Source organism: Pteronotus mesoamericanus, unplaced genomic scaffold (genome assembly GCF_021234165.1).
Source record: "Pteronotus mesoamericanus isolate MK-2021 breed Mesoamerican mustached bat unplaced genomic scaffold, CSHL_Meso_final scaffold_54, whole genome shotgun sequence".
In the NCBI taxonomy this organism is placed as follows: Eukaryota; Metazoa; Chordata; class Mammalia; order Chiroptera; family Mormoopidae; genus Pteronotus; species Pteronotus mesoamericanus.
The window spans coordinates 77,180,854-77,199,122 of record NW_026555321.1 but is presented as its reverse complement, the minus strand read 5'-3'; the positions used below and the strand labels follow the sequence as shown (position 1 = coordinate 77,199,122).

Here is an 18,269-nt window from a genome sequence, read left to right as displayed (position 1 = left end):
AAACAAAAAGTCAAAGAAGAGTATATATCTATCTTTCTCAAACTCTTCCAAAAAATTGAAGGACAGGCAATACTTCCTAACACATTTTATGATGCCAATTCAAGCCTGCTATCAAAACCTGACAACAATAACACAAAAATGAAAACTACAGACCAATAGCTCTGATAAATACAGATGCAAAATATCTTGGACAAAATACTAGCAAATTAAATACAACAGGACATTAACAGTGCATCACGATCAAGTGGGGTTCATCCAAGGGGCACCAGGATGCTTCAACATATGCAAATAGATCTATGTAACACACCACATTCACAATATCAATAGATGCAGAAAACAATTTTGATAAGATACAACATCCATTTATGATTAAAATGCCCAATGAAATAGGTATAGAAGGAAAGTACCTCAACATAATAAAGACCATAAACGAAAGACCCGCAGTTAATATCATACTCAATGGTGAAAATTGAGAGCTTTTCCTTTGAAATCAGGAAGAAGACAAAGAGGTCCACTCTCACCATGCTTATTCAACTGGAAGACCTAGACAGAGCAGTTAGGCAAGAGAAAAAAATAAAAGGCATCCAAATTGGGAATAAAGAAGTTAAAGTGTCACTTTTTTCAGATAACATGATTTTTTTGTGTAGTAAAACCTAAAGACACCACCGAAAATTTATTAGAAACAATAAACAAATACAGTAAAGTTGCAGGATACAATAATCAATATAAAAAATCCAATGTATTCCTATATATTAACAGTAAAATTTCAGAAAAAGAAATAAAAAAAATTTCTTTTTCAATTGCAACAAAAAGAATAAAGTACCTAGGAATAAATGTAACAAAGTATGTGAAGGACCTATACTGAAAATTACAAAGCATTGTTAAAGAGGTTGACCAGAGGGGTGGGAGAGGGAGATGATGGGGATAAGAAGGGGAAGGGTCAAGTCAAGGAACATGTATAAAGGACACATGGACAAAGACAATGCAGGGAGGATTGAATGTGGGACGGTGGGGTGGGGAGGGAAGAGGAGAGTAATGGGGGGAAAATGGGGACACCTATAATTGAACAATAATTAAACAAGAGATTGAAAAAGTCACAATGGAATGGAAAGATATTCTATGCTCATAGATTGGAAGCATCGACATAGTTAAAATGTCCACATTACCCAAATCAATACACAGATTTAATGCAATCTCCCTCAAAATCCCAATGGCATTTTTTAAAAAAATAGAACCAAAAAAATCATCAGGTTTGTATCAACTACAAAAGACACAGAATAGCCAAAACAATCATGTGAAAAAAGAACAAGACCATAAGTATCACACTACCTGTCTTTCAATTATACTACAGACCTATGATAATCAGAACAGCATGGTGTTGACAGAAGAACAGACACACAGGCCAATGAAAGACAATCAAGAGCCCAAAAATAAAACCACATGTGTATGGGGAAAAAAATTGAACAAAGGAGTGAAAGACATACAATGGAGAAGAAATCTTCAAGAAATAGTACTGGGACAATTGGGATACCACATGCAACGAAAACCAAAAAACAAAAAAACACAAACAACAACAACAACAACAAAACTAAACTATTAGTCCCCGTGTACAACAATCAATTTAAAATGGATCAAAGACCTAAATATAAGATCTGAAACAATAAATTACATTGGAGAAAACATAAGTACTAAATTTATGGACTTTGGTCTTAGAGAAGATTTTATGATTTTGGCAAGGGAAGTAAAGGTAAAAATAAATGGATGGAACTACATCAACCGAAAAGCTTCTGCACAGCAAAAGAAACCACCAACAAAATATAAAGGCAACAAACCAAATTGGAGTTAATATTTGCAAACAACCGCTCTGACAAAAAACTCAACACCAAACAGATAAAAAATTCAATTAAAAAATAGTCAGAGGACATGAACAGATACTTCTCCCAAGGAGACATAAAAATGGCCAACAAACATATGAAAAGGTGCTCAACTTCCCTAGCTATGAGGGAAATGCAATTCAAAACTACAATGAGATACCACCTCATATGTGTAGAATGACTATTATCAACAAAAAGGAAATTTTGATAGCAAACACACATAGCACTTTGATTTTTAGGTCAACCCAATAAAAAGTTAGAATTTATAATTTGATGATTATTTCAAGCACCTTTTTGCATTATTTTCAATTACTTATGTTGTTGTGTATGCATCTAGTTGAAAATACATGTGGAATTAGCTTAATTTTTTAAACTTGAAGATGTGTGCACTTTATGATCTAACAACCCTAATTCCAAATATTTACCCCAGAGAAACTTTTCTTCATGTGTACAAGGTGGCATGCATGCATATATATTGCAATGCTGTTTGCAAGTAGTGTTGTAAAAAATTGAAAGCAACCAAGATGTTGTTAATAAAGGGATATAAAGGCTCCTGCACAAATAATGTCTCCTTTTTACTATAAAGTCATAAGCATGTAATTCTGTAACATAATATCACACTCAAGAACACCATGTGACACTTTAGGTGAAATGTTCAAATTAAAACTATAAATTATTACACCCATTTTATTACCCTACCAACCACCCTCAAGCAGGCATTCCTTGTGCTGGACCCTGTATAAACAAGCTGAAATCTGCATGATGGAGTCCTTTAGTCCTAAATGATTATAAACGGAGAATTAATTTCTGAGTTTTGGAAATAATGACAGACCTGGATCAACATATTATAATCTTTCTTCCCCTTTTTTATGTTCCCAAAGAGTTGAGTTTAACAGAATAAAATAAATTCTTGGGAGAGCCTTCAAGAAACTCAAGAATTTGAATACCTTTGTGGGGTTTCTAAAATTATGAGCTAGTTGTACTGCAGTCTACCATGAGAAGTCACTTTGAGATTATAAAGAGCACCTAGAGCTAGAATGAAATCTGGTTAGAGGTCTCATAACTGGCAAAATTCTGCTACTTCCTTCCATTGCCCATCTTTTTGCTACCTTTTTAATTTTGGAGATATTCTTATTTATATAATAGTCATTTATATTCTATTTGTTTAGAAGAGCTTCCTGAGGTGAAGACACAGAGAAGAAATAGTTAAATAACTTGTCTCTGGGTCCCACAGCTAAAGCTTAGAGATGGAATAACTCAGGACCCCAAAGCCTGTGCTTTCCCTGGTATGCTGCTGGAGCTCCTCACTTATGCTACTGTGAAAACTGTACAATCGGGTACTTAGTGGAAAAATTACAACTTCATGGTTAAACTCTGATAAACATTTTCAATATTTAAAACATTTATTTTATTCACTGTATAGATACTTATTATCTGTTTTCTTTGCAGTCTTAGGATTCGGATCACGATAACCCACAATCCTCTGTGAGAGCTGAGTCTGACCTCATAGAACAATCAGTAAATTAAAAACCCAACTGTAAAACATTTAGTAAAAATACAGTAAGTACTACAATGAAAAAGAGTACAATGCTATGATAGATGATGACGGCAGGCTTAGAAGTATTAATAGTGCTCAGTATTTAAAATATGCCTTTAGATTAATCCATAAAGTTCTAAAAGTTTAGAGTATTCATTGTTGTTAGAACTATGTGGGTGCATTAACCTTCTTGTCAATACGTTTTCATAATCAAGTTAGCAATATTGTTAATTTAGCTGAACTTCTCACCATATTACAGTCAAACTAGTCTTAGTTTTAGAGTTGAGATCATTTTATAGTTATATTTTTTCCATCTGGTTTCTTTCCAAAAACTAACACTTGAATACCCATACTTGATCACAATATCTTTGGCTTATGATGATGTTAAGATTATAAGGAAGTAAAGACCAAGGGATTTATTCCTTGCTTAACATAAAAGCAATGGTTTCCAAAGTGTAATGTGTAAAAAAAAATTCTGGAATCCTCGTGGGCATGACATTGCCCAGCTTCTTTCCCAGAGATCCCCTTTAGCCCCCCTCAGGAGGGGCCCAAAGATCTACATTTTAGTGAGTGTCTCTGTGAGGTCTGCTACTTGGGGAGCATCATGATGGAAGCTTCCACCACAGTCTACTGAGACACATAGGTGATAAATAACAAAATCATATTAATTTATCAAATTTTTATTATTGCCAAATATTATTAAATCTCTTCATTAGGGGAGTATAGCAAAATGATAATCTTTGTTGGAATTTGTCCACATTTTGAAATATAGTCCATGATATTTTAACTATTAATGAATAATACACTTTTTCATTTGGTAGGAACTATATTTATTCTTAATCTGTGTCTAAATGTTTTTGATACAAAACATATGAAAATAATGATCATTTTTGGTTTTAATTACAGGCCTCATGATAACTAATAAGTAGCTTTATATAATTTAGCACCATTCCTTGCTACCATACATTTTGATAAATGTTATTATTCAACAAATGAGGAAGCTGAGACTAACTCTAATGTAATTTATCTACGTTTGTATAATTAAAATGGGGCAGCCTCAAGATTCACATGCAGTTTGAAATGATAACTGATATGCTGCATGATTCCTCTTGATAGCTTTCTGGAATGTTAGTTTATCATAATGGACAATGCATCGCTTAAGTAATAAATTGTGTAAGAAGGAGGGAAATGGAGTAGATTGGACATTGAAAAACTCCTGGGATTAGAGAGAACTTGTGTTGGAGAGGTGAAGACCCTAGGATTTAATGGGTTCTGAGGATCCATTGAATTTATATTTATGTTGCAAGTATGTTCAAGTGAAAAGTAAACCCTTTAGTTTAGTGTAATTACTGAGGTTCTAGTTGCATTTTTTAAAACTTCTAAACTACCAAATTTTCCAAGAAAAGCTCAATATTTAAAGTACTTCTCAAATTTGATATAATTGTTGGGTTTCTGGTACTATGTTTTATATAATGTGATGCAAATTCTTTACTATGTTTCATCTTATGAGAGCTTGTTGATGAATCAACCAGTCATTTCATTTATTTGATTTTATTTAAAGATCTGGCAGGATGCTTTTTTTTTTCTCTTAAGACTTTAAAGGACTGATGGTTGCCAAAGATGTAAGTAATTAACCAAGAAGTTTGATTTGTTTTTAAGGTTTTCTTGTCATGTATCAAAAGAGCAAAATTTCCAGCAGTAAATATAAGCATAATTTTACAATTGGAGGTGTGTGGTAGAATTTAAATAAGGCATTAATTTTGGGGGTAGTGGAAACATTAAGATTAGACTTGGCTTTCCATCATTAGCAGTAAGATGACTTTGTAACTTCTTTACTTTGTAACTTTTAGGATGAAAGGATAACCACAAGGGGATTTATGCTGATCTAGATGGTAGCATACAAACCATTCAGGTGAAAACTGACAAACAAAGGAACAAACACAGAGATCTGGATAAACTACGAAAAGCAATCCCATGAAAATATCAGTTGGCAATCAAGGCAACCACGACTTAAGATGCTAAATAGAATCTAGGAAAGAAAGGAAGCTCATTGAGCTGACTTAAATCTTCTTCTGTACTACTGTTTTGTCTCTGGCCATTAGCTAATTCGGTGATAGAGGCTGGAGAGAAGGCAATGGTTTAGATTTTGACAGTCTCACTGGGCTGGAAATACAAAGGTTGAAGTTTAAGGCCACCAACCAGCATTAGAAGGTCAAGACAGCCAACAGAAGGCAGCTGATGAACAGTGAGGTGAAGAGTTTGCAGCCATTTCAATGGAGACACTTGCTAAATTAGAATTTACGCATTAGGAGAGGGACTGCCAAGAACTATGCAGAAAGCAGCTGCTAAGACTTGAAAAGCTAATCAAGATTTTGGTAGTTTCAAGATACCAAAGAAAACAAAATAAAGAGTTTAGGGACCATCACAGAAAGAAGGGAGGAAGAGAGGGAGGAAGGGAGGAAGGAAGGAAGGAAGGAAGGGGGGGGGGGAGAGAGAGAGAGAGAAATAGAGAAATGATTCTAAAACCAGTCCTGATAAAACTTCAGGTTTTAATATTGTACCTCTGCAGAGCTAGGGCTCTAGGCCAGCCTAGACTGAGCCATGATAATCTGCTATATTTTGTCTGCCTCAGAAAAACAAATTTAATTGTCTCTGGAAAAATATAAAATGATCCAAGTGCTCTATACTTTTTCATTCACAGTACCTGGCATTTGATAAGAGATGGTCTAAGCATGCCAGGAAACCAAGAGAAAAAAACAGACAACTAAAAAGCTATGTTTGTTTAAGATTTTGAAGTTGTAACACATAGATTTTTAAATGACAAAAATTAGTATATCTAAAAATATATGAAAAAATAGTAATTTTTATCAGAGATAAGAAAATTATTGTATGTTTTTCTGAGAATTGAAAAAGAAATGTTCAAATAGGGATTCAGGAGATTAGTTCAGTAATAGATTAGAATATTGCAGAAGAAAGAATTTGGGTACAAGATAGATCATTAAAAATTACCCAGATAATAAAACATTGGGAAAAAAAAGATGAGAAATATGGGAAAGATAATAGGAACATGACAAAAATACCTGCATGTAATTGGAATCACAGACAGAGATGAAAGAGAAAATGGGTCAGGAACAATAATGCAATAATTAAAGTGATTTAAAATACATGTATTTTCTCAAAAAAAAAAAAAACCCAAGCCACAGATTCAAGAAAGCTCTGTGAAACATACATGTCAATAAAAAGAAAACTATACTCAAGAACATTGTAGTATAATTGTTAAAAACCAAAGATAAAAGGATAATTTAAAAAATATCCCTAGGTGAAAATACATAATCTTTGAAAAAATAACCACAGAATAATGAAAGTAACAACAAGGGAGAAGCATTTTTGAAATGCTAAAAGAAAATAACTGGAAGACTTGAATTTTATTTACAGGGAAATTACCCTTTAAAAGTGAAGGTAAGCCCTGGCTGGTGTAGCTCAGTTGATTGAGTGCTGGCCTGAGAACCGAAGGATCACTGTTTCAATTCCCAGTTAGGGCACTTGCTCGGGGTTGCTCGTAAGGTCCCCTCTATAGGGATACATGAGAGGCAACCACACAGTGATGTTTCTCTCCCTCTCTTTCTCCCTCCTGTACCCTGACTCTAAAAATAAATAAATAAAATATTTTAATAATTAGAAGTGACGGTAAAAATAAATACATGGACTATAAGCAGCTGAAATAATTTGTAGTCAGTAGGCCTACGAAAATTTTGTTTGTTTTGGCAGAAGGGAAGGGATCCAAAATAGAGAGACAGAAATGTAGGAAGCAAAAAATGGAATTAAAGTGCTTTAAGGTATTTCCTTTGATAGAAAGTGCTAAAACTATCAATTTAAGGGAGATTATTTAAGGAGACATGTAATTTCTAGTGTAACTACTAAAAGAATAATACAAATGCATAATTACAAATTAATACAAGAAAAATGGAATGATAAAAATTATTGGATTAAGCCTAATCCAAAGAAGGCAAATTAGGCAAAAGGAACAGAGAATAGACTTGAGAAATAGAGAATAAATGGTATAGTGTATTTAAATTCAAATACATCAATGATTGCATGTAATATAAATGGACCAAATTTTCTGAATAAAAGTAAATATTGTCAGACTGAATTAAAAAAAAAAAATCACAAACTTGCCCTGACTAGTGCGGCTCAGTGGGTTGGGCATTGTCCCTCGGTCCGAAATGCTGCCGGTTTGATTCCCCATCTGGGCACATGCCTGGGTTGTGGGCCAGGTCCTCAACTGGGAGTGTGCGAGAGGCAACTGATTGATGTTTCTTTTCCTCTCTTCCTCTTTCCTTTCCCCTCTCCCTAAAAGTAAATAAATAAAACCTTAAAAAAACCCCCACAAACTAAACATAACTATATTTTGTTTAAAGAGACAAACATAAAGGCACATAAACATCAGAAGTTTAATACCAGAGAAAACAATTTTTGTTATATAATTTCTAACAGAGTGGAGTTTATGCTGAATAAAAGATTAATTCAATGGGAAGATACAATAATAAATTTGCATGCACCTATAAAATTTATAAAGCTGAAATAAACAAATGAAAGCAAAAACAGAAATTACCATACATATATAGTTAGAGATGTTAACACAGTACTCGGTACAAAAATTAATAAGGATATAAAAGGTTTATAACAATCAAATTTAAAAAAATGAGCAAAGGACCTGAATAGACATTTTTCCAAAGTAGACCTAGAGGTAGTCAGCAGACATATGAAAAAATGCTCAAAGTCACTAAAAATCAGAGATTTAAATTAAAACCTCAATGACACATCATTTTACACCTGTCAGAATGGCTGCCTTCAATAAATAAACAAACGTGTGTTAGTGAGGATGTGGAGAAAAGGGAAACCTAGTGCACTGTTGGTAGGAATGCAGTCTGGTGCAGCCACTGTAGAAAACAATATGGAATAGCTCAGCAATCCCACTTCTGGAATATACTTTAAGGATCCTGAAACACCAATACAAAAAGTATATTCACCCCTATGTTTATAGCAGCATTATTTACAATAGCCGAGATTTGGAACAGCCTGTGTCCATCGGTAGATGAGTGAATAAAGAAGCTTTGGTATATTTACACAACAGAATACTATGTAGCAGTGAAAAAGAAGAAACTCATATTTTGCAACAATATGGATGGATCCAAAGAAAATTATGCTAAGTGAATTAAGCCAGTCATGGAAAGAAAAATACCACCTGATCTCACTTATATGCAGAATCTAATGAACACAATAAACTAACGAACAAAGTAATAACAGAAGCTTAGGTACATAAAACAGACAGCTACTGAAAAGGAGGGGAAGGGATGGAATGAAAGATGATGAAGGGATTAACCAAAGAACACTTATGCACAACCCATGGATGGACATGGACCGCACTCTAGAGATGGACTTGCGGAGGGGAAAAGGTGTGGCTGGGTGGACCTGGGGAAAGGAAAGAGAGCAGGAGTAACTGTAACAGCATAAAAATAATAAAGAGAATAAATTGCTGAATACAAGAATAAAATCAGTATTAAGCATTCTAATTAATAATTAAATAGTGAAAACTTTCCTCCTAAAATAAGAGATGAAATATGGATGCTTGCTTACTCTTATAACTTCTAATCAACATTGTGTGTGGTGACTGATCAGGGACAGGCAGGTTCATGGGATCTGTGCATATGGAAGAATGTCTACGGAGCCGTTGGGATGTCTGACATACCTTTATTCAAGGGAGCCAAGCAGGCCACAAGCCCATGTCTATGTCTGCGCCCCCACTCCCTGTGAGAAGTCCTTATCTCCTTCAGTATTAGCACAAATGAAGCCAGCCTCAGGTCAAAATTCTTACATAACATAGCATGAGCTGTGCAAGCGAGCCTACTTCATATTATGGGAACTGTTTATGGGACCCAGACTCAAGGCTGTGAGACTCAGTCTCAAGGCTATGAGAACACTCCTTTCTCAGACCCCTTCAAGGCTGTGAGAAACTGCTTCTCTCAGTTACCCAGACAACTGAGTGAAGGAGCCAGACTGCCCCCACTTACCACACACATTGTATTGTAGACATTTTTGGCTGTAAAGCAAGATGAAAAATATAAAATGATAAGGATTATAAAAGAATAATTAAAATAGTATTATTTACATGTATATGTACACATAAAACACAAAATACCATTCAGATAGACTATTATAATCAATAACAATGTAGTGATGTATAAAAATCAAGTATATTTCTATATTATAGCAACAACCATTTCAAAAAATTATTTGTGGTACAATTTGCAATAATATTAAAATTTTTGATAACTAAAAATGACTGTAATAAAGCCTGTACCTCTATGACAAAAACTATAAAACATTACTAGGAGAAATTAAAGAAATCTGAAATAAATGAACAAATATACCATGATTATGACTTGGAAGACTCCATATTATTAAGCTATCACTTTGTAAAACTTGATTTATATATTCAGTGCCAGCTCAGTCAAATCTCAGCAGATCGTTTTGTGTAAACGTGTAAACTGAATCTACAAAGGGCCAAACATAACTAGTCAAATATTAAAGAAGGACATGATAGAAACCCCTAGATCACTAGATATCAAGGCATAAATAGAAGAATTTAAAACTATGTCATTGGTTCAATGAAAAACAGATGAATGAAACAGAATTAAGATTTTAGAAGCAAACACATGTGAGTAACCACTGGAGGTATCACAGAGGTATACTGAATTGCAGTGGGAAAATGACGATTTTCAAATAAATGATGCATAGTCATTTGGATATGCATGAAGAATTGATAGATTTTGCCATTGTTTCACTACTTTGCCTCATATACAATAATCAATTCCGGATAGACCATAGATCATGTAAAAGCTAAAAATATCCAGGATTATAGAAGATAACAGAAAATATCTTTATGCTCTTAAGACAGACAAAGATTTCTCAGCAGACACGAAAATCAGTAACAATAAAGAAAATGACTGATAATTTTGAGTTTATTAAAATTAAGAACTTTAGCATCCCAAACACCTTTATGACTAAAATGTGAAGTCAGGCTGGGATAATTGCAATTATGTATATCCAACAAAGGATTTGTATCAGGAACATTTACAGATTCATGAGTGAAAGATAGAAACACAACTAAAAAATGGGTAACATTTTTAAAGAGCCATTTGACAAATAATATCCAAATAGACAGTAAACTCATGAAACAATATTCAACATCGCTTGTCATCAGGGATTATTGATTTCCAGCTTTATTCCAATTGTTTGGAGAAGATACTTTGTATGATTTCAATCTATTAAATTTACTGATACTTGATTTATGGTTTCACACATGCCCTCTCCTAAAGAATGATCCAAGTGTGCTTGAAAAGAATATTGATTCTTTTCTCATGTTCTAAAGACTGTTTATTCTCTTCTGCTCTGTAGTGTGATCATATAACATATACATGTAATGTAAACAATCTTACACATGTCTGTAATTGTCTACGATTGACTACCATTATAAACATCTTTCATTATTATGTTTTAAATAAAGATAACCATTTATAGTTATAAAGTCAAATGTATCTATTCAAATAAATACATATGCTTTGTTGAAGATATAATCAAATGTGCTGCTGTAAATATATTAATCTCTAATATGAGAAAGTATGCATTCAATATAAGTTTGGCAGAACAAGCTCACTACAGCAGAGCTGATGTGAACAGAAAGCTGCTCTGCACGGGGGAGTGACTTCCTGCAGGAATGGGACAGAGGGTGGGGTATGTCTGTCTCGCAGGGTACAGCTTGAGGGAGAGGACAGGATGCCCTTTTAAAAGTGAGAGGTGAAGTTTTACAGCAAGAAGCATAGGAACTGTTGTACTTCATATTTAAAAATACTAAAAGCTTTATACTGAGGAGAGCAGGTGTTGCATACGTGCATGTTATGGTACAGGTGGCAATGCCCCCGGTCTTCCCACTCAGACATGGATGATTAAACAGTCCTGGTTGGTTAACACTCACTGTTCAGTGTTGGTGTTGGGAGAGGGGTAGGACAGAGTGAACATTTCATCTGGGGGAGACAAGGGGCAGGTAGGTCCAGCTTGAAAGTAGGATCCTTCAGAGGTCTGAGACTTGATTTTATCTTCATCAGTTATAGAAATAATTTAGTACACACATCTGCTTTTAGAGAGACACTGAGGCCCAGACTGGCTATGTGGACTAACCAACCATTTAGCAGAAGAGCCAAGAATAAAACCAGGTTTCCTTAAGTCCTCGCCCCAAGCCATTTCTGTGGCTGTTTGTTCATCTTGCCATTGATGGCTCTTATGCTAATTTATTGTCTTGTGGTACTTTTTATTAGACTTGTGCTTCTTGAGAGGTCATACATTATAAAAATATGTGAGGCATCATTATAGGTGTTATTATCTAATATTAACAAAAGTTTCTTAACATACAGATTGTTATTGCTATATTGTCAGGCATTTGGAGAACCCCTCCAAAACAGAATTATCTTCTGGAGGGCGGGCTAGGTGAGTGTTCTAGGAACCCATCTGTATCTGTATACCAGCTGACAGGTTGTTGTGAGAGGCTGCATTCAGCGTCAGTGAATTTTTTTGGCAACTCTTTCAACGTGTTTGCCCATTTCATGATGGGTGATTTATAAGCACACCTGCTCACACTGCTCTGAATGCTCGGCAGTTTTTGACCAAAAACAGCATGCCCCACCCTCCCTATTAACCCAATCTTGCCCCAAGTGACCTTTTTCTTGTTTACCTGGATGAAAAAAGTCCTCAAAGGGAAATGTTTTGCAGATGTGGAAGAGCTGAAACAAAAAACAGCAGAAGCACTAAAAAGCATCAACATTGATGGGTTCAAAAACTGTTTTGAGCAGTGGAAAAAAGTCTCGATAAGTTTATTGCATTAAATGGAGAGTACTTCCGAAGGTGACAGAAGTTTAAACATGTAAGAATAAATACACAATTTTTTATAAATAAATTCAATTTTTAGGGGGATCTCCCCTTGTTCAACATCTTAAACTACATAAATTATCTTCTGTACTAGTTTTTCTATTGTAGCTTGGTAAATTACCACAAACTTTGTGGCTTAAAACAATGCCCAGTTATGAGCTAGCGGGCTGGAAGTTCTTTGGGCAGATGTCTGGCAGGCTGGGCTCTCAGCAAAACAGCAGCAGCTGAGTTCTCTCTGGAGGTGTGAAGGAAGCACCTGAACCCAGCCTCCTTCAAGTTGTCTCAGAATTCAGATCCAGGCAATTATAGGTCTGAGGTTCCTGCTTCTTCACTTGAGAGTCATTCTTAGCTGCTATGGGCCTCTCTTGGGGACAGGGGGCCCCCTCCATCTTCACAGATAGCAAAGGCTCACCAAATTCTTCCTATGTTTAAGTCTCTCTGACTTGCCCTTCTGCCAGGAGTGGAGAAAATACTCTGCTTCCGGCAGCAATCCTCAATTTTTTGTACCAGGGAACAGTAGAGAGCTGGGGTGGGGGGTGGGTAACAGGGTTGGGCAGGAGGCAGAGCTCAGGTGAGCTTTGCATGCAGCCCAGTTCCTAAGAGGCCATGGACCCAGTGGTCCGTCACCTGGGGGGTTGGAGAGCCCAAAGGACTCATGTGATTATATCAGACCTGTCCAGGTAATTTCACTTTGCTTAAATCTAAATCAGCTGATCAGTAACTTTCCATTTGAAAATTCCTTTTATATGTAAAGTACTTTAGTCACAGGAATGATACATTTATTTTTTAAAATCCTTTTAGTGTTACAGGTTTATTTAATTCATAAAAAGGATTTACCCCAGTTTCATTTATTTTTTTACATTTTTTTTTCATTTTTTGTTGTTGTTTCAGTACAGTTGTCTCCATTTTCCTGCCATCAATTTCCCCAGCCATACCCACACCCACCTCCCACCCTCAATCCTTCCCCACTTTGGCTTTGTCCATGGGTCCTTTAAACATGTTCCTTGACCATCTTTCCTCTTCCATCCCGTTATCTCCCTCCCACCTCCCCTCTGGTTACTGTCAGTTTGTTTTTTATTTCAATGAGGCTGGTTATATTTTTTGTGCTTTTTTGTTTTGCTGATTAGGTTCCATTTATAAGTGAGATCATATGGTGTTTGTCTTTCACCCCCTGGCTTATTTCAATTAGCATAATGCTCTCCAGTTCCATCCATGCTGTCGTGAAGGGTAGTAGCTCTTTCTTTCTTTCTGCTGGGTAGTATTCCATTGTGTAAATGGGCCATAGTTTTTTGATCCACCCAGTTGTTCAAGGGCACTTAGGTTGCTTCCAGCACTTGGCTATTGTAAATTGTGTGGCTATGAACATTGGGGTGCGTAGGTTCTTTTGAATTGGCATTTTAGGATTCTTAGGGTATCATCTCAGCAGTAGAATTGCTGAGTCAAAAGGCAGTTCCATTTTTAGCTTTTTGAGGAAAATCCAAACTGTTTTCTACAGTGGCTGCACCAGTCTGCATTCCCACCAATAGTGTACTAGGGTTTCCTTTTCTCCACAACCTCACCAGCACTTATTGCTTGTTGCTCTGTTTATGATGGCCATTCTGACCAGTGTGAAGTGGTATCTCATTGTGGTTTTAATTTGCATCTCTCTGATGGCCACTGATGCTGAGCATTGTTTCATATGTCTCTGGGCCCTGCGTATGTCCTCCTTGGAGAAATGTCTGTTCAGGTCCTTTGCCCATTTTTTAAATTGGATTGTTTATCTTCTTGGAGCGGAGTTGTGTGAGTTCTTTATATATTTGGAGATCAAACCCTCGTCTGAAGTATCATTGGAAAATATATTTTCCCATACAGCTGGCTCCCTGTTCATTTTGCTGATGTTCTCTTTAGCAATGCAGAACATTGCAGAAGCAAATGGGACTTCTTATTTTGATGAAGTCCCATTTGTTTATTCTTTCCTTTATGTCCCTTTTTCTAGGGGATATGTCAGTGAAAATATTGCTGCATGGCATACCTGAGAGTTTCCTACCTATGTTCTCCTCTAGGACTTTTATGGTGTCATGACTTATATTTAATTCTTTTATCCATGTTGAGCTTATTTTTGTTGATGGTCAAGATTCTTTTTTTTTTTTTTTTTGCATGTAGCTGTCCAATCTCCCAACACCATTTGTTGAAAAGCATATTTTTACTCCATTTTATGCTTCTGCCCCCTTTGTCAATTATTAATTGATCATGGAGATATGGGTTTATTTCTGGTCTCTCTATTCTGTTCCATTGATTCATGTGTCTGTTCTTATGCCAGTAACAGACTGTTTTGATTACAGTGGTCTTGTAATATAATTTGATGTCAGGTATTGTGATACCTCCTACTTTGTTCTTCTTTCTCAAAATTGCTGCAGCTATTCAGGGTCATCTATGGTTCCACATACATTTTTAAATTGTTTGTTCTATATCTGTGAAATATGTCATTTGTATTTTAATAGGGATTGAGTTGAATCTCTCAATTGCCTTGGGTACCATGGACATTTTGATCATGTTAGTTCTTCCAATCCATGAACAGAGTACATGCTTCCATTTATTTGTGTTTTCCTTAATTTCTTTCTTCAGTGTTGTGTAGCTTTCTGAGTATAGGTCTTTTACCTCCTTGGTTAAGTTTATTCCTAGGTACTTTATTTTTCTTGTTGCTATAGCAAATGGGATATTTTTTCCTGATTTCTGATTCTGATATTTCATTGTTGGTGTACAAAAATACTTTTAATTTCTGAACATTGACTTCGTATCCTGCTGCTTTGCCAAATTCTCTTATTAGGTCGAGTAGTTTTTTGGTGGAGTCTATGGGGTGTTCTATGTTCCCTATCATGTCATCTGCAAACAATGACAGTTTTATTTCCTCCTTTCCAATTTGGATGCCTTTTATTTCTTTTTCTTGTCTGATCACTGTGGCTAGGACTTCCATTACTATGTTGAGTAGAAGTGCTGGGAACTTGTCTTGTCCCCAATCTTAGTGGGAAAGCTTTTAGTTTTTGCCCGTTGAGCATTATGTTGTGTGTATGTTTTTCATATATGGTCTTTATTTTGTTGTGGTATGCCCCCTTTACTCCCACTTTGCTGAGTGTTTTTATCATAAATGGGTGCTGTATCTTATCAAATGCTTTTTCCGTATTTATTGATTATGATCATGTGATTTTTGTCTTACTTGTATTTTTATGTGATATATTGTGTTTATTGATTTGCAAATATTGATCATGGCAGTATGATCTTTTAAATGTATTGCTGGATATGGTTTTGCAATATTTTGTTGGTGATTTTGGCATTTGTGTTCATCAGCGATGTTGGCCCATAGTTCTATTTCTTTGTTCTGTCCTCATCTGGTTTTGGGGTTAGGATGATGCTGGCCTCATAAAAAGAATTTGGGAATCTTCCCTCTTCTTGGATTTTTTTGAATAGCCTGAGAAGGAAAGAAGTTAGCTCTACCTTAAATGTGTTGTAAAATCCTCCTACAAAACCATCAGGTCAAGGGATTTGTGTGCTGGGAGATTTTTCATTACTACTTCAATTCAACCAGCTGTTATTTGTCTGTTCAGGCTTCTCTGCTTCTTCTTCATTCAGTTTTGGGAGATTATATTTTTCAAGAAATTTGTCCATTTCACCAAGGGTTTCAAATTTCTTGGCATATAGTTGTCAGTAGTAATTTCTTAAAATCCTTTGTATTTCTATGGTGTCAGTTGTAATCTCTCCTCTTTCATTTCTGATTTTATTTATTTGGGTTCTCTCTCTTTTTTTCTTGATGAATCTGCTTAAAGGCTTGTCAATTTTCTTTATCTTTTCAAAGAACCAGCTCCTGTATTTGTTGATCCTTTGAATTGTTCTTTTATTCTCTATGTCATTCAATTGTGCTCCAATCTTGCTTATTTCCTTCCTACTACTTTCTCTGGGCCTTTTTTGTTGCTATTTCTCCATTTCATGTAGATGTTGGGTTATGTTGTTTATGTGAAATGCTTCTATCTTTTTTAGCAGACCTGTATTTCTATGAACTTCCCTCTCAGGACTACCTTCGCTGCATCCCATAGGTTTTGGATTGTTGTGTATTTATTTTCATTAGTATCCAGAGAATTTTTGATTTCTTCCTTGATCTCATTATTGACCCATTCATTGTTTAATGGCATGCTATTCAATCTCCATGGGTTTAAATGTTTTTGAATTATTTCTTTGATGTTGGCTTCTAGTTTCAAGTTCTTGTGGTCTGAGAAAATGCTTGTTATGATTTCACTTTTTCTTGAGTTTATTGAGGCTTGTTTTGTGTCTTATTATGTGGTCTATCTTTGAAAATGTTCCACATGCATTTGAAAAGAATGTGTGTATTGCTTCTTTGGGGTGAAAAGTTCTATATATATCAGTTAAGTCCATTTGATCTAATGTGTTGTTGAGTTCCACAACATCCTTGTTGATGTTTTCTGAGGAAGGTCTATCTGCATTTGACAGTGGGGTGTTAAAATCCCCTACTATGAATGTGTTGCTGTCTATATCATTCTTGAAGTCCCCCAAGATTTTCCGTATATATTTGGGTGCTCCTTTGTTGGGTTCATATAGGTTAATACTGTTTATGTCTTCTTGATAGATTCTCCCTTTGAGTATTATAGTGTCCTTTGTGTCTCTTTTTATGGCCTCTGTTTTGATACCTATTTTGTATGATGTAAGTATTGCTACCCCAGCTTTTTTTCCTTTCCATTTGCTTGGAATACTTTTTTCTATCCCTTTACTTTCAGTCTGTGTAGGTCCTTTGTTCTGAGGTGGGTTTCTTTCAGGCAGCATATGTGCAGGTCATGTTTTCTTATCCATTCAGCTACCCTACGTCTTTGGATTGGAGCATTTAATCCATTTACATTTAAGGTTATTATTGATAGGCACTTATTCATTTTTTCCCTTTGTACCCACGTTCCTCTCTCTCTTGTTCTCTTTCTTCATCTCCTTAAATCAGTCCCTTTAGCATTTCTTCTAATGCTGGTTTGGTGGAGGTGTATTCTTTTAGCCTTTTGTCTGGGAAACTCCTTATTTTGCCTTCTATTTTAATTGATAGCCGTGCTGGGTAGTCTTGGTTGCAGGCTTTCATTTTTCATTACTTGGAATATTTTTTGCTATTCCTTTCTGGCTTGTAGTGTTTCTGTTGAGAAGTCAGCTGCTAGCCATATCGGAGCTCCCTTTTATGTTACTTCCTGTATTCTCTTGCTGCCTTTAAGAGTCTCTCTTTGTCTTTGTTATTTGCCATTTTAATTATGATGTGTCTTGGAGTGGGCCTCCTTAGGTTCTTCTTGCATGAAACCCTCTGTGCTTCCTGGACTTGTGTGACTTTTTCTGTCCTCCAATTAGGGAAGTTTCCCATCATTACTTTTTCAAACAAGTTCTCTATCTTTTGCTCCTCTTTTTTTCCTTCCGGTATCCCCTAATATGTGAACATTATTATGTTTCATGTTGTCCTGCATTTTCCTTACTCCTCTGCATTTCTTTTGAGTTTTTTTTTTCCATTTTCTTGCTCTTTTGGGGAGCTTTTTTTTTTTACATTGTTCTCCAGCTCACTGATTCAATCTTCTGCTGCATCTGACCTGATTTTGATTCCTTCTACTATGTTCTTCAATTCAGAAATTGTATTCTTCATTTCCTCTTGCCTCTTGTTGATTGTTTCTATGTCTTTTTTCATGTTGGTATAGTTTGCAGTAAGTTCCTCATACTTTCCCTGCAGTTTTTTGTAATTATCTCTGAGCTCACTGAGTTCATTGAGCTTCATTATTACCATTGTTTTTAACTCAATATCTCATAGTTGACTTGCCTCTATTTCACTTAGCACTTTTCTGAGGATTCCTCCTTTGCTTTCAATTGGGGGT

General features: G+C 35.6%; 1 protein-coding gene across 1 annotated transcript in view; it reads left to right on the top strand.

Moving 5' to 3' along the window:
• PXDNL (peroxidasin like) overlaps positions 1–18,269 on the top strand; it is a 354,687-nt gene that overhangs the window by 181,032 nt on the left and 155,386 nt on the right. Inside the window, 1 exon segment of the mRNA XM_054595292.1 lies at positions 2,763–2,830. Within this exon segment, the coding sequence (XP_054451267.1) occupies positions 2,763–2,830 (68 nt within the window).